A 14,500-nucleotide genomic window follows, 5' to 3' on the forward strand; every position below is an offset into this window, starting at 1 on the left:
TGGAAAATATGACGTTTTTACTAGATTTTTTTAACTCGTATTACTGCTAAATCGTGTATCTATATATAGATCTATACTTATACGTGAATCAATCGTCAGAAAGATCAATGGCTTGAGTATACACTTATTTTTAAGAAGTGCCTCATGTTTAACAAAATTCAGCAACTGATGAGCACTTTTGAAACAGGCTACTGTTTTCAAAGCAGTTACCGAGTGAGCCTGACTGTCTCATTCCTTCTTGGAGTCGGAGTTTTGAGGGTGATATTTCACTGAGACTGCTGGAGGAGATAAGGAACATCTTTTCCTCTAGGTCCAGGATGACAGAGCAACTGACAGATGACTTGTCTTGTGTGGAAACAAAATGCTGACGGGACAGCAGCAGCATTTTTCGCAGAGAAGAGAGGAATTCAAATGTTTTGCATATCTCTCCTCTCATACCAAAAACCTTTGGACCTCTACCTTCCTTGTAAAAGAAAAACTATCATTTTGGCAAAAAAATAAAAATTAGTAATTTTTAAAAAACAAGCTAAAAAAAAGAACAATCAGTGTCCACTGATGAGTTCGGGGGGGGCAGACCTCGATTCTGCTATATGGAGGCAAATGCACTTGGTTTATGTCATATTCGAAAACAATAAAAGCACACTACCCAATTTTGAAACAACATGAGTTTTCAAATAAAGCTATGGGAACTCTTTAAATCAAACTCTAGACTGGAATAAATACTGTACTATCAGGAAGAATCTGGTTTTTCTATGATTATATATGTGTGTGTGTGTGTGTGTGCGTGTGTGTGTGTATAAAATCGAACTGAATTTCCTGCTTCCCTTTACTCACTTAAAAAGCAATCTCAGTAACTTCCATGAGCAATGTTTTTTAATGTTTAAAAAAAAAGTGTCTCTGCCAGGCTGCAAATCTTCAATTCTTTCAATGATAACAAAAATAAAAAAAAACAAGACTAAAACAATGTCAAATCTGACTCTAAAAATAGTTCCTATGTTTTAGTCTGGCAACTGAAAGATGACACCCACATATGCCCACACCACATACAATGACAAGCTGGCTGACTTCAAGGGCAAACAAAAACACTCTACAAGCTCTGTGAAACATGCTTGCTCTTACACCCCACACCTTACTGATGCAGCAGTGAAGTCTGGATAAGATGTTGGAAGTGAAGAGGGATTTCATCAGGCTTTTATTTTTCTTTTTTTTTTTCAGTAACATTTACCTTTAGGCCACAAGACCCTGAACACATTTTCACAGTTACAGCTCATGCATAACTTGCAAGTCGAACGTTTTACAGCTACTGTCTAACTACTATTTTTGGACAATAGATTCACATGCAGCTAATGATCCCAGAAAAGGGGCTTCATAAAGCACTTTTTAAGCTTCACAGATCGTGCTTTGACCCAAAGTATCGAAGTAATAATCCCAAAGGGCAATCAATGAATTTTTACTGTCATACTTGAGATCATGTATTTTTTAAGCCCAGAAAAGTTTTCATTTTTTTTAGCCAACTGCATGTAACTATCAAACCATAAACTGCCTTCTTAGCTTTACTCCGTTACTCCTAACACTGTGATGCTAGATACCATTGCACAACCATCCAGAATTGTGCTGTCCAATGTGTTAGCCGCTAACCACATGAATAACTACATTTAAATAACTTAAAATTAAATACTAAAACACAAAATCCGGTAACTCGGGCAAACTCACCCCATTTCAACTGCCCAATAGCCAGCCTGGCTAGTGGCTGCTGTATTGGACCACACAGGATACATAACATTTCCATCATCACAGAAAGTCCTACTGAACTGTGCCAAGTTCTAGAAGATCCCGAGGGCTGCACCCGCATCAGTTTAACCTTCAAGGCATCCACTCTTCAGTCATGCGCAAGATTAAACTTAATTATTTATTTAAGGAAAATAGCTTATAGCTTTCAGATCATAAAGTATGACTGGAACTGAGAACTAATTCGCCTTTTCATCACAACTTATGCCCCAGGTCATTGTACAAAAATGTTCCGAAGACAATGATTTTTGATAGCCTACTTGGCTCTACTTAACATTTTAAGCATTCTCTTGCTTATGTCAAGTTCATTAATAAAGATGAAAATTCATGCTTCTTATAGTTGACTATTTACACAACACTCACTGTCCTTTACACAGAAGGGGAGAAGGAGGGTTCGGAACCAATGGTTTGCAATTTAAAAAAATTCTTCGAATTCCATGGTTTCCTTTAAACGTCTATACTCATCCCCCAAATCAACCCTCCTCTCATTTCCCAGAGAGGTAGATGCTAATGAAAATGACTATAGAAATCTACAAAAGAAAAAAATCTTTAAAGCAAGAGTTGAGTTGGTAAAGGGTATTCATCCACCCTGAAGATCAAGCGCAGCCCAAAAGAACTGTAGACAGGCCTGGGAAGGATAAGAGGAAACAGCAGTGCAAAGTTCTTGTCTCCCTTTTGCTGCAGAATTTCAAGCTGCCACGCAGCTCTGTAAGTCTGTGGGCCTCAATGGACTCATCTACAAAGTGAAGCCACCAGAGGTTGCTTTCAGCTCTAACTTTCTGTGCTTTCAGTTGTGATTTTTTTTTTTTTTCATTGATGTGCAACTGTAAATTCTGGCCGATTGTGCCACTGGACTTTGGTCACATGGGGAAGATGAGTTGTTGGTGTTATGGGTTCACGCCAGAAGAGGCCAGAGCAATGCTAAATGCCATTAAAACATCAAGTCTATAAAAATTCTATCTGGCAAGCTGAGACATCAGACACACACACACACACGAATGCACACCCTAACAAACAGGTGCACAAGTAACTGTAGGCAGGATGCATTCAAACGGTGTTTCTTGTGTCAGTAAGACTCACACAGAAAATTCTGATTTTGGTTGTTATTGTTACCCTAGGTTGTAAAGTCAAGAATCTATCATGGAGCTGATTACTTCTGCACTGCTTAACTGCAGCTGTAGCATCGGATTGTTTTTAAGTAAAAGTTACATGAATATTTTTACTCAGTATTTTTACACTAAGAAACACAGGATGCTGTACTGTCACACAATAGTGTCTGTATATAACCTACTTAACACATAGAAGTCTATCGAACACTACACTACACGGCCGGTCATTTCTTACTGTACATAAACATATTTAGATATCATTTACAAAATTAATTGGAACATGGCATAGCTTAAAACTGCAAGGGTAAAGTCCATTTGAAATGTAGTGTTCTTAATGCAACATTTCTGTGGCTTTCTTTTTTCCCCCCAAGAGGAATAGAAATTGGGTCAGACACGCATTACAGCAGCCTGGTTGAGTTGGAGAAACTGACACTAACCCAACAGTATATTATGTTACATAATAGAGGATAGCATTTAGCTAATATGATACCTAAATTATTAATACCAAATAAATCCTAGATTCGTTGTATAATGCCCAATAGCTTACACGGTAAAATGGCATTTTAACCTAATTTCTAGTTTGAGCTTTCAAATACATTTCCTAAAGGTCTTATGAAAATTTTGCAAGATTTGAAAGACCAGAGTTCATATTTTTGTATTGAATCCTCACACCAATGAACAGTGTTAGCTTTGGATTCTAGTCCTTATCTTGTCATTTTTCATAATTTCCATCTCTTTAATGTGCATATTTTGTGCTGCTTAAAGGTCATAGTTAGCATATAAGTAAATTAAATTGTCTCCATCTTACGGGGTTATTTCTAGCCTTGCTTTTTGGAGCCAGTCACTGCTTATCTTTCTCTCCCTTATTTTCATGGATTCAATGGAACATAAACATATATCTTTATGAGAGGAGTCTCTGTCACATACCACTTGCTTCGTGGATGCCATAAAAGAAATTAGAAGAGAACTGTAAAGCTCACCCAGCATAGGAATTCGGCATTCAATACTAGCAGATCTTTCTTAGTGAGCATCTACAGACCATTGCACACTTAGGAATATTTGAGAATTTAGGACAAACTGGTCCATTTGAATTGAGAATGTGAGTTGTTGGTTTACCCTGCCACTCTTCTCACTAAAAACATATTTCAATATACAAGAGATATTCTTACTTATACAACAAGAGGAAATTGGAATTCTGAAAGGTTTAACTCTCAGAGAACAATAATAGCTTTCAAAAAACAACCGTGGTCTATTAAAATGCCAGTCCAGATTTGACATCGGTTAACAACACTCATGACTATTACAATACCCCCAAACTGAGAAAAAAGACAGACTCTGTTCCTCTCTATTTGTGCCTCACAGAACATGGGACTTGAACTCGCAAACAGGAGCAAGTGGGTGGGCCACTGGGTGGGTCCCGGTGCCCAGGAGGCGGCCACCGATTCAGACCCTGGACTCATTCATGCCCACCAAGTCTTCCAACCAGGATTCTTCTGAAAAGATTCAAAACCTGAGGTAAGTCAAATTACACACACACACACACACAAATACACAGTATTTACAGTTAGAATTCTTACTTTGTGAGATGGCTTGAGAAAAATTGGCATATAGTTTTCCTGTGGGACTAGGCATTTCTCATCATTACTCAGCTTATTGCTCCCCTGTTGGGCCTTCAATTTAATAAACACGTATCGAGCTCTAATTACAAGGGAAGAAAAATGAAGGAACACGACAAAACACAACACATTGGAAACACTTGCTCAAATATTTTCTTCCAAGAATGACGGTCCGCTTAACTTACTTTAATTCAGGTGCCATTCAAAAAGTATAAAAAGGCTTAGCAACTAAGTGAAGACTGGGTCTCTTTTTAAAAAGGAAGGAGACCAGCACTGCGTGGCGTCGCTGAATTCGTCGTGGATTCTCAGGTTGACTTCTACTTGTAGACACGGCATCTTTGTTTTAATCTACCACATTTAGAGAAGATCACATTGTATGCACTTGCACAGCTCAACATCTAAGTAGAATATGTCTATCTCGTCACGTGATTTTGAAAAAAATCATAAATTACAGTCCATTTAATAAATGACTACGAGGATGCATGCAATCGTCTTCGAAGCTGCTGCCACCAACGCTCAGAGCGACCCGCCTGGCATCTTGTCGAGACCTCACATCCTGCCCGTCCTGTTTGGTCTCGGGGGTAATCAAGTAGCAGCCCAGAGGCCAGCATTCGGCACCAAATGATCAGAGTCGCCCTCATCTTCTCACTTCTGTCCCATCACCAACACCTGCTCAGCCCCTCGTTGGCACCCACCAGAGACGTCCCCGCAGCCCCCCTCAGCCACAGGATATCACAGTGAAGCGCTTAGAAATGCAAGACATGTTGTGCAGCACAATGCCCAGGAGGAAGACCAGGACGCAGGCCACCAGGATGACAGTGCACACGCCCGACCAGGTGGAGCTTTTCACCACGCCCCGCCGGTCGGGCTCCTCCTCCGCCGCCTCCTGGGGGGCCCCGCCTTGCAGGGGCTGCTGCTCCGCCGGGATGGTCACCACGGTGACAGGCTTCTGCTGGCTGCCGGGCAGCAGGCGGCAGCCCATGTCTCCGGGCAGCAGCGCTCGCTCCTTGGCGATGGGCAGGGGCAGCATGTAGCACCCGTTGCTGGGAAGTTTGATGAACACCGGGGTGTGCTCGGAGGCGTGCGGGATGGCGATGACCGACAGGACCTCGGGGTCGTCGGGGAGCTGCGACACGGAGAAGCCCGGAGGCAGCTTGGTGATGCCCCGGCACCAAGGGCACCTCACGTCCTTCTGGCTGGTCCTCATCTGCTGCAGGCACACGGAGCAGCAGGTGTGCTTGCAGTCCAGCAGCTTGGGCCGCCGCCGGGGGCTGTAGTAGTTGAAGCAGATCTGACACTCCAGCAGCGAATCCTGCGAGAGCGTCTCCATCGTGGGCCGCGAGCGGGGCAAGGCCCGGGGAAGGCGCGTGTCCTCAGGGGCCACCGCTCAGGCGCCTTTCTTCTCCGGGTCTGTCCAAGGTCGCGAGCTGATCGGGGAGCTCACAGGCATCGAGCATACTCGGGTGCGTTCATTTCTGAAGGACACAGAAAATGCACACAAAGTTAGTTACTTCAGACAAGCCGAGACGGAGGCGTATCTGATGGACGCATGCCACTGCTCAAAAGTCTTGAGAGTGGGTCAAAAACATAAAAATGACCACCCGCGAGACTAGAGCTCCTGTAATGTCCAGGGGCAGGTGAACGGCCTGTCTCAGGCAGCTGGTCATGGGGAGTATTTTGCTCATTTCTAGAGAAACAAGTGCCTCTGGGGTATATGGGTGCGCAGTGCCCCCATATTTCATAAAAGGGGAAGTCGGCTGTTGGTTTTGGGTACTTCAGTGGACCTGATTAATATTCTAATATCCCAGAGAAATTCTCTTGCTTCCCATAAGTTTGGAGCATTTTCTGAAAGTAAATTTCTTTCCTTCCATCTTCTGACTTCCTTTTCCTGACTCTACTCACCCTCCTGTAGGTATTTATTTATTGCCAAATGCAGGCAACTTTATAATCTAGGGGCTTTGTGTAGGTGACTCACCACTTTATGTGGGTTAGGGCTGTTCCTCTCTCATAGGTCATTAGAATGACACCGAGAAAGCACACGCAGGCATCTGTTATCTTTTCCATCAAATCATACTAACCAAGGTAATCCTTGTCAATTCGTTTTTAAAGAGACAAAACTAAAACAAGACACAGAAAATAAGACGCCACCACCAAAGCCACCAGCAGCAATGAAGCTTCAGGCAGCCAGGGTCACAAAGGCACGCAGGATCACGAATATTTTTCAGGCAGTTCTAGTCATTTCATTCCTGTTTAGGCTTTCACCAAGTAACATGACCACAAGCAACGACTATTAATTAACTGATGGCCTAATCAAGCATTATCCAGTGAAAGGTGGTCAGAAGACTAGCAGGCAGGCTTCATGGGAAAAAAACAAAACAGTGTTAGCCTCCTGATATGCATCAGAGGCAGGGTAACTCAGTACCACTTAACGGGACTGGAGGAACCCTTTGTGCTCCAGCAGTGGTAAAGAAAGCTGCCCAACTCTGTTTCCCGCTGAAAGCATCCAAATTATGTGTCTCTGGATGGAGCCATGACTCTGAAAGGAACCACTCAACCACTATTGTAGAAATAATTGCTAGTCCTAGAACCCCACCTACACCCAGAGGCAGGAGCTAAAGACATAGGAAAGAAAGTCTTTTCACATTTTTCTTAAAAAGGGAACCTATTTTTCTAACTTCCCCTGTAAAACTAACAATACACGACATGCCACTGTGTTCAGGTCAAAATTAAGAAAAAACTTAAAGGAAAAAATAATCACTGATAAAAATTAACAGTGACAATCAAGAGAGCAACATATTTTGAAAATATTTTAGCTGTAGTAAGAGCCATTACATTAACTTACTAAAAGTAAAATATATTAATACAGCATTCAGAAAGTTCATATCATAATCAACTATTTATCCATCCACTGACTCAAGAAGTATTTATTGAAATAAAATTTCCTAATAGTAGAGCTTAAATGTTCTCACCTAAATATATATAAATAAATGGAATATAAATTTGTGAGGTGACATACGTGTTAATCACCTAGATAGGGGAATCCTTTCACAATGTATATGTATACATTTACCAAATCACTACGATGTACACTTTAAATATCTTACAATTATATTTATCATAACATTATGTCTCAATAAATCTGAAAGAAAGAAAAAAAAAATCAGACCCAAATTCTACCCTTAAGCAATTTAAAGTTAGGTAAGAATGAAGGAAACAATGATTCTAAATGACACACTCGAGTAGATGGATTTAATTGACATTTATAGAACATTTCACCCCAAAGCTGCAGAACAGGCATTCTCCTCAAGTACAGGTGGGCCACTCTCAAAGACAGACCACATGTTAGGACACAAAACAAGTCTCCACAAGTTCAATAAGATTGAAATCATATTAAGTATCTTCTCAGACATTTACACCAGGGAATACTATGCAGCTGTAAAAACGAAGAATCCCTTACCCTATGAGACAGCATGGAGGGACCTGGAGAGTATTATGCTAAGTGAAATAAGCCAGTCAGAGAAAGACAAGTATCACATGATCTCACTCATTTATGCAATCTAATGAACAAAATAAACTGATGAACAAAACAGATCCAGAGACATAGAAGTATGGAACAGACTGAGGAATCTCAGAGGGAAGGTAGGGGTGGATGAGTGGGTGGGGAGAGATTAATCAAAGAACTTATATGCATACATGCATAACTCAGGGACATAGACAATAATGGGGTAAAGACCTGGGGGGATGGGTGCAGGGGGGAGGGGATCAATGGGGGGAAAGGGGACATTTGTAATACTTTCAACAATAAAGATAATTTTTTTTTTATTTTAAAAAAGGAAAAAATTAATTAAAAAAAATAAAGTTAGGCAAGAACGAATGTATATTTTTCTCTCTTCCATTTGTGTATTCATTCAAATTTTCACTGAATATCAACCATGTGTCAAGCGTAATGGTATTTGTTGTTGTTCCTTGTAGCTAAGACCTTGTTACTGCCCATAAGAAACTGCCAGCCTAGGAGGACTCAGCAGCTACAAATACAAAGTGATGCACGGCACCCAGAGGCTGGAGGAATCAAGGACGGCTCAGTGACAGATCTGGATTGTGGAGAGGGCTAAGCCATGTGAAATCAGAGGAAAGGTTCTTTCCAGGTCAGAATCAGCCCGAGCAAAGGAAAGGAGGTGAGCAACTACAGAATGATTTCTATATTGCAGCTGTGGCACTGACCACAGGAGTTTTTCTAACAAGAGTAACTTAGAGATCGCATCTCTAAGAGTTTTATACTGTTAGCTCTTACATTGAGGTTTTTGATACAGATAGCTGTTAAAGAAACAAAGTTCTCATAGAACCTGCAAGCACCCTCCCACAGGCCCAGCCAGGGATAGCAGGTCCTACAGGGAAGAGAAAAATGAACATAACCAGGCATAGGTCAAGGGCCAAAGACCACCGACTGTGGACAGCCTCGAGTGGCAGGACCAGGACGCGGGACCTTCCACTGAGCCATGGGAAAACACCAGAAAGGCTGGGAGCATGTGAATGATTCATCAGGTAGCTATATTCAGGATAGATTTGCAAGACTTACTAGGGAGTTATTATAATATTAGACAAGAGTAATGAGTAGCTGAAGTAAAGAGTGGCAATTAGCACGAAGAGGCACAAATTGCTGAGAGGTCTTACAGAGGCTGAGTAGGATCTGGCCTTGGACTGCGATGTGGCTGTAAGAGGGAAGAAGTCAGGTGAGGTCCCGAGAGGGCACGATCACCAAGAGAAAGGCAATGAGCTCCATATTCTACCCGAGGTGCTTGAAGACATAAGAAATACGTTCTTCAGGGAGACTTTAGAGCCAAAAAGAAGCTGAAAATGTGGGGCTGATATTGCAGAGGAAAGTCAGGGCTGGGCCCGAGGGATTGAGCTGGCATCCCCGGGGAGAGATCAGCGGGAGCCAGGAAGACAGGCCGAGCAGACCCTCCGGGAGCACCTCTATTTAAGCCCAGACAAAAGACAAAAGGAGCAAAGGGGGAGAAACTCATCAGCGCACTCAGGCGAAGGGATCCGAGCAGCACAAGGTCATGGACAGGGAACATGGAGGCAAGACCTCAGGGGTCGGCGACTGGGAGGTGGCTAGCACTGTTAAATGGTTTCGCAGGTAGGACGGAGGCTGGGGGCTGCTGGAATGTAAGAACGAGCCCCCCCCAGTGAGGCAGTGTGAGGTACTGGGGTAGCTTAGAGGGAGGGCAATCTAGGGCCGCCTCTTTGTTTTCGGAATAGAGAAATTTGAGCCAAGAGGGGCAGAGTTCGGGGGCTCAGATCCAGATGGTCAGGGGTGTGTGGCCCGGCCCGGTGACCACCGGTCACAGGAGCAAGTGAAGGTAGTGAGTGGGGCTTAGAAATGGGGGAGCGTAGGGACAGCTGCAGTGGGGAATGCGGCTAGGCCAGGAGTCCCCAGTGTGCTAGTGACAAGGACTGAATTCTTCTAACTTTATACCCAGAGGACAGAGTTTCTTTTTTCTTAATGAAAACGCAGGGTGTGCTGGTGAGTATTGGCAAGTTCTCTTATCTATCCTTACTGTTGAAGTTTAAGCCCAGTGACAGGCATCAGGACATGACACTATAGACGACAGGGAGAGGGGGACGTGTCCAGCAGGGAAGGACTGATCGCTTTGAGTTATGGTGGCAGAAATGACAACACTGGGGAGTGGTAGAGAAAAAAGCTCAGATTGCTGCAACTTGGTGAACTTGGAAAGAGCAAGTTCTTGACAACAGCACTCAGAACAACCACCTTCAACATACGTGGAGCTGGGAACAAGCAGTGTTTCACGACACCAATTTATTTCTTAACCTTCCTTCTTTCCAGATATTAGTTACTTTCCTTTCTTATAAAAACGTAGAAAGAATAGGGAATTTGGCCTCAAAGAATCTTGGGTCAAATCCTTGCTCCGTCACTAACAGCTGTGACACAGGAGCACGTGATTTCTTTACCTCCTCACTGGCCAAGCAGGGAGGTTGGCGTTGTGGCTGAAGGTCAAGTGAGTTCATGGTCCAAGTGCTGCCGGGCAGTGAAGGACTCAGCGCCAGATCTCGCCTTCCTCCCGACTGTCCCTGCAATGTTGTGGGACCTGCCCAGAGGCACTTCCCAGCTCTCAAAGAATTGCCGTTTTGAACAGCTTGGGAGGAATGCAAGCGTTCCCCAAGACCTGCCACACCATTTTTCCCCCCAACAAAACCAACATGCAATTTTACTCATGAATTTATGCTCCAAAGTAATGTTCACTTAATTGCTGTTGAGCTCCCTTCAAATGAGATTATACTACTCAAATTTCCAGCTCCATCCAAGTAAAGCTCTAGGCCTTACCACACAGGCTGAACACAAAAGCTCGGCCACTCAGGCCACTCTGACAGCAGCCTCTCTGATTTATACACCGATCTGTTCTCTCTTAAGCCAGCCTGTACTGCATTCCAGTTTACTTTCTGGAGCATAACTAGTAATGATGATGATTAGTTAGGTAAAGGCAAGAGAATTTATGAGGCTATGGACCGAAGCTAATGAGGAATCATTCTTCTTCCCTTTCATCATGATCTCAAAAGATGGGAGTCTACTATAGAAGAAAGGGAATGGAAACAAGGTCCACGTTAGCCAGAAAAGAAACTCTGAGTTCCAGGTCAAAGGCACAAGCACACACCAGCGACTGCTTTAGGGACCTGTGCTTGGCAAGATGGGATGCCCAAATACCCATTAAATTTCGAAAGAGCACCTTGCTGGAATGCGTAAGAACAAGTATAAACTGAAATATATTGGAACAATTTTTAAATGTCGCCACAATTTATTTAGAAAGAACCTAAAGTAAAGAGCAAAGAGAAAAATAGACCACTAAAACGGAAGGTATTCTCAAAATAATTATGGCTTATAGGATAGAACTTATGTTCAAACATCTCTCTATAAAACGGTACTTAGTTTCATGTGTAATATCAGTTGTACCCTATGCAGATAAAAGGCCTTGAATAATCACTGAACTCGACACTAGCGTATGTCTTGGGTTTTAAAATATTTTTTAAAATGAATTGAGATGTATGTATATGGGGGAGGGGAATGATTTGTGGGGAAAACTGTCAAAAGCCAAAGAGGTCTGTGTTGTTACTGCTGTTTGGGGCAGCAGATGTCTGGCACTTTATAACATTATATATTTTCACAAAATAAAATTTCTTATTTTTAAAAAAAACTCTGTAATTTTAAGCATCTATGTAGAAGGTGTGGGTATGACTTTAGCAGTTGATAAAATCACAAAGGTCTCCAACACTGAATTTTTAAAATCTCAGTTGCTTTTAGAAGTCCAGGCATGAGGATAAAAAAAGCCAATGAAATAAATAATCCAGCGATTTACTCTTATAACCTTTCACTCTTATACTCTCAAGACTCTTCATACATCCTGATTTAGATCTGTGACATTAATTATGGAGCTTAAGAACTGTTGCAAGAACTGATATTGATTACACCTGGCTGACCCTGAATTGTTCCATTTGATGGTCTATGTGAGGACCTTAAATTCAATGGTTGTGTTGAGAAAAATCTGTCAGAGATGAAACTAGACACTCTACTACTTTTCTTATTCTACTGAAATAGGATGTCTTTCTGATGCAGGCCATTTTCTTAATTCTTCAAGAAAATGTAAATATTTGAAATGGGATTAAACAAAATAATTAAATTCCATTTAATTTGGTATTTCAGCTGGCAAGACCACATAGTTACATTGGACCTTAGCAAGCACTGCGACTAGTGGCAAGAAAGGGAATGGCCTCGCAGAGACAGAGACTTTTGATTATCTGGTAGCAGAGAGCAATCCGTTCAGGGCACAATTGCCTGATACATGTAGAGTCCAACTGGTGTCACTACTGTCTCTGTGTTAATGGAGAAGGCAGTGAATTCTGACACATCTCAAGTGAGAATTCCATCAGCCCAGTCTCTAATATTCACACTGTTTCCTCCTGCGAGCATCCTGGTTCACTGTATTTGATGGTGCAAAGAATCCAGAAAGAGAAAACTGTCACTTAAAAGTCTTGGATGACCATGGGGGATGGGGCAGGGGATGGTGACAGTGCTGGAGGTACTGAGTGGGACAGAGAGATCAATGGTGAAACAGGCAGAGAGCAGCAGATGAGCCAGAATGCCAAGGTCAGTCGAGGGACTTGCCACACTATCAAAGGACTGGCCCTGCCAGCACTGCCCACTGGACAACCAGGGGCCAGACGGCCTGACCGCAGCATAGGTGCCGTCCCTGCCTGTCTTCATGTCCCAATTCTGCTGCTGCAAAAACACAGCTAACCAGGCAGCTTAAACAGAACCACGGCCTCCAGAAATGTATTTACTCCGAAGCATTTCATTAAGTCAAGTCTGGAAAAAGAATGCATGAATTTGAGCCATCCACAGTATAGTGCTATGTATTTAAAAATCAAAGAATATTGGAATGAAGACATTTTAAGGAATTAAAGATAAATTTCAGTTTTGCCATGAGTGACGACAACCACTGGTTTTGTTGGCTGGTCGGTTTTGATATCTATCAGGTAATTATTGCTATTAGGGATCGGGAGATGAGGGTTTTAGCTCTAATTCCGCCCTTAGGTGTATGGTTACCTTAAGCAAATCACGTCGCCATGCACCGCCACCGCCATGTCCTCATCTGCGAGGGCACTGGACTAGATGATCCCTAGGGTACCTTCTAGTAAAAATAAGCCATAACCTAAGTAACTGCTAAACACACTCATGGGTTTTTAACAGCAAGAGCTGTCAGGCTGTTTGTTCTATACTTATTACACCTGATAGACAACTTTAAATATTATCTTTTGATCTCAAAATGTACATTTACATGAGATATTGGGCATCTAAATAAATGGGAGGCAACTTACACTAGAAGCTTCTTCCTTATGCCTTTGGTTTAATGAATGAGTCTAACTAGCACTAACACCCTAACAAAAACAGCCACAACTCTGATAGTAGCAACAATCAAAAGAATAACTATTTAATGTCTAATCAATAACCTTCTGAGATCAAGTAAGATATCCCTATCACCTAAACTTGCTACTAGGTGAAGGTGGTCCCAACTCTCCCTTGAAAAGAAGCCTGCATGGATGTCCAGCTCCTACAGAGGCCAAGGTCAACGGTGACATCAACCAGACACACTGCCTCGCCTTCACTTGCTCTGATTACCCAGTGACAGTGAAGAAAAAGTTATGGACAGTCATAAAAGCAGGGAAGAGATATAAAAGATGGTCAGGGGATCCCCTGGCTCCCTGGAGAGAAGGGATGATAAAAGATACTATCAGGCACACAGACAGGCAGTACAGAGGGGAAATGATCAATTACCCCGACTCTTAGCATTCTGAGCGGAGCTGAAGGAACTGATGAGTCAGGCACATAAGTAAAGCCAAAGAAATGGAGAGCAAACAAAAACCCCAAGTCTTCCCAGTGGCTGGACAACTACTAAGGCAAAATATGTAGTGAGAGGAAAACAAATGTTTACTGGGAACCCACTGTGTGCCTACCATTGCTCAAGGCCCTGCGCACAGCATGGCAAACTAGTAGGTGACCGCAAGGAGCCTGGCTGTGCAACCGGAGGGAAGGTTGTATAAAGAGAACCATGGGAAAGGAGGAAGGGCAGACAGGGCACTGAAGGAGACTCTTCTTCAGGTGAGCATATATTTTCAATTGATCATGCATAGGGCTTAGAACTAAGCAAAGAACAGTCACTGCCTGTTAGAGCTGGAAAAGGTATTGGAACCCAAGGAGCTTGCAAGCTGGTCCACTTTGACTTTCACTCCGGAGACACTAGAGAGCAAGAAAGGACACCAAAATTTCCTTTATTTGATTAAGCATCACATCTGACCCATGTTGGCACCAGCCCAGGCAGCAATGCGGGCCCTGAGCCTCAAGATGGTATCGCAAGGCAGTCTAAAGGCAGCCCAGTCATGAAGTGATTGTTGGTGGGAAGGGTTCGGGAGCCT

General features: G+C 42.8%; 1 protein-coding gene across 3 annotated transcripts in view; it reads right to left on the reverse strand.

Moving 5' to 3' along the window:
- Positions 1-3,877: 3,877 nt before the first annotated feature.
- The window catches only part of RNF152 (ring finger protein 152), a 63,633-nt gene continuing 53,010 nt past the window's right edge, over positions 3,878-14,500 (reverse strand). For all 3 annotated transcript variants that reach the window (XM_087819139.1, XM_087819140.1, XM_016223526.2), the window contains exon 2: positions 3,878-5,988. In XM_087819139.1, coding sequence (XP_087675265.1) covers positions 5,232-5,843 — 612 coding nt within the window. In that variant the 5' untranslated portion in view covers positions 5,844-5,988 and the 3' untranslated portion in view covers positions 3,878-5,231. The remainder of the gene's footprint in view (positions 5,989-14,500) is intronic.

Source organism: Miniopterus natalensis, chromosome 7, assembly GCF_054644295.1.
Source record: "Miniopterus natalensis isolate mMinNat1 chromosome 7, mMinNat1.hap1, whole genome shotgun sequence".
Classification (NCBI taxonomy): Eukaryota; Metazoa; Chordata; class Mammalia; order Chiroptera; family Miniopteridae; genus Miniopterus; species Miniopterus natalensis.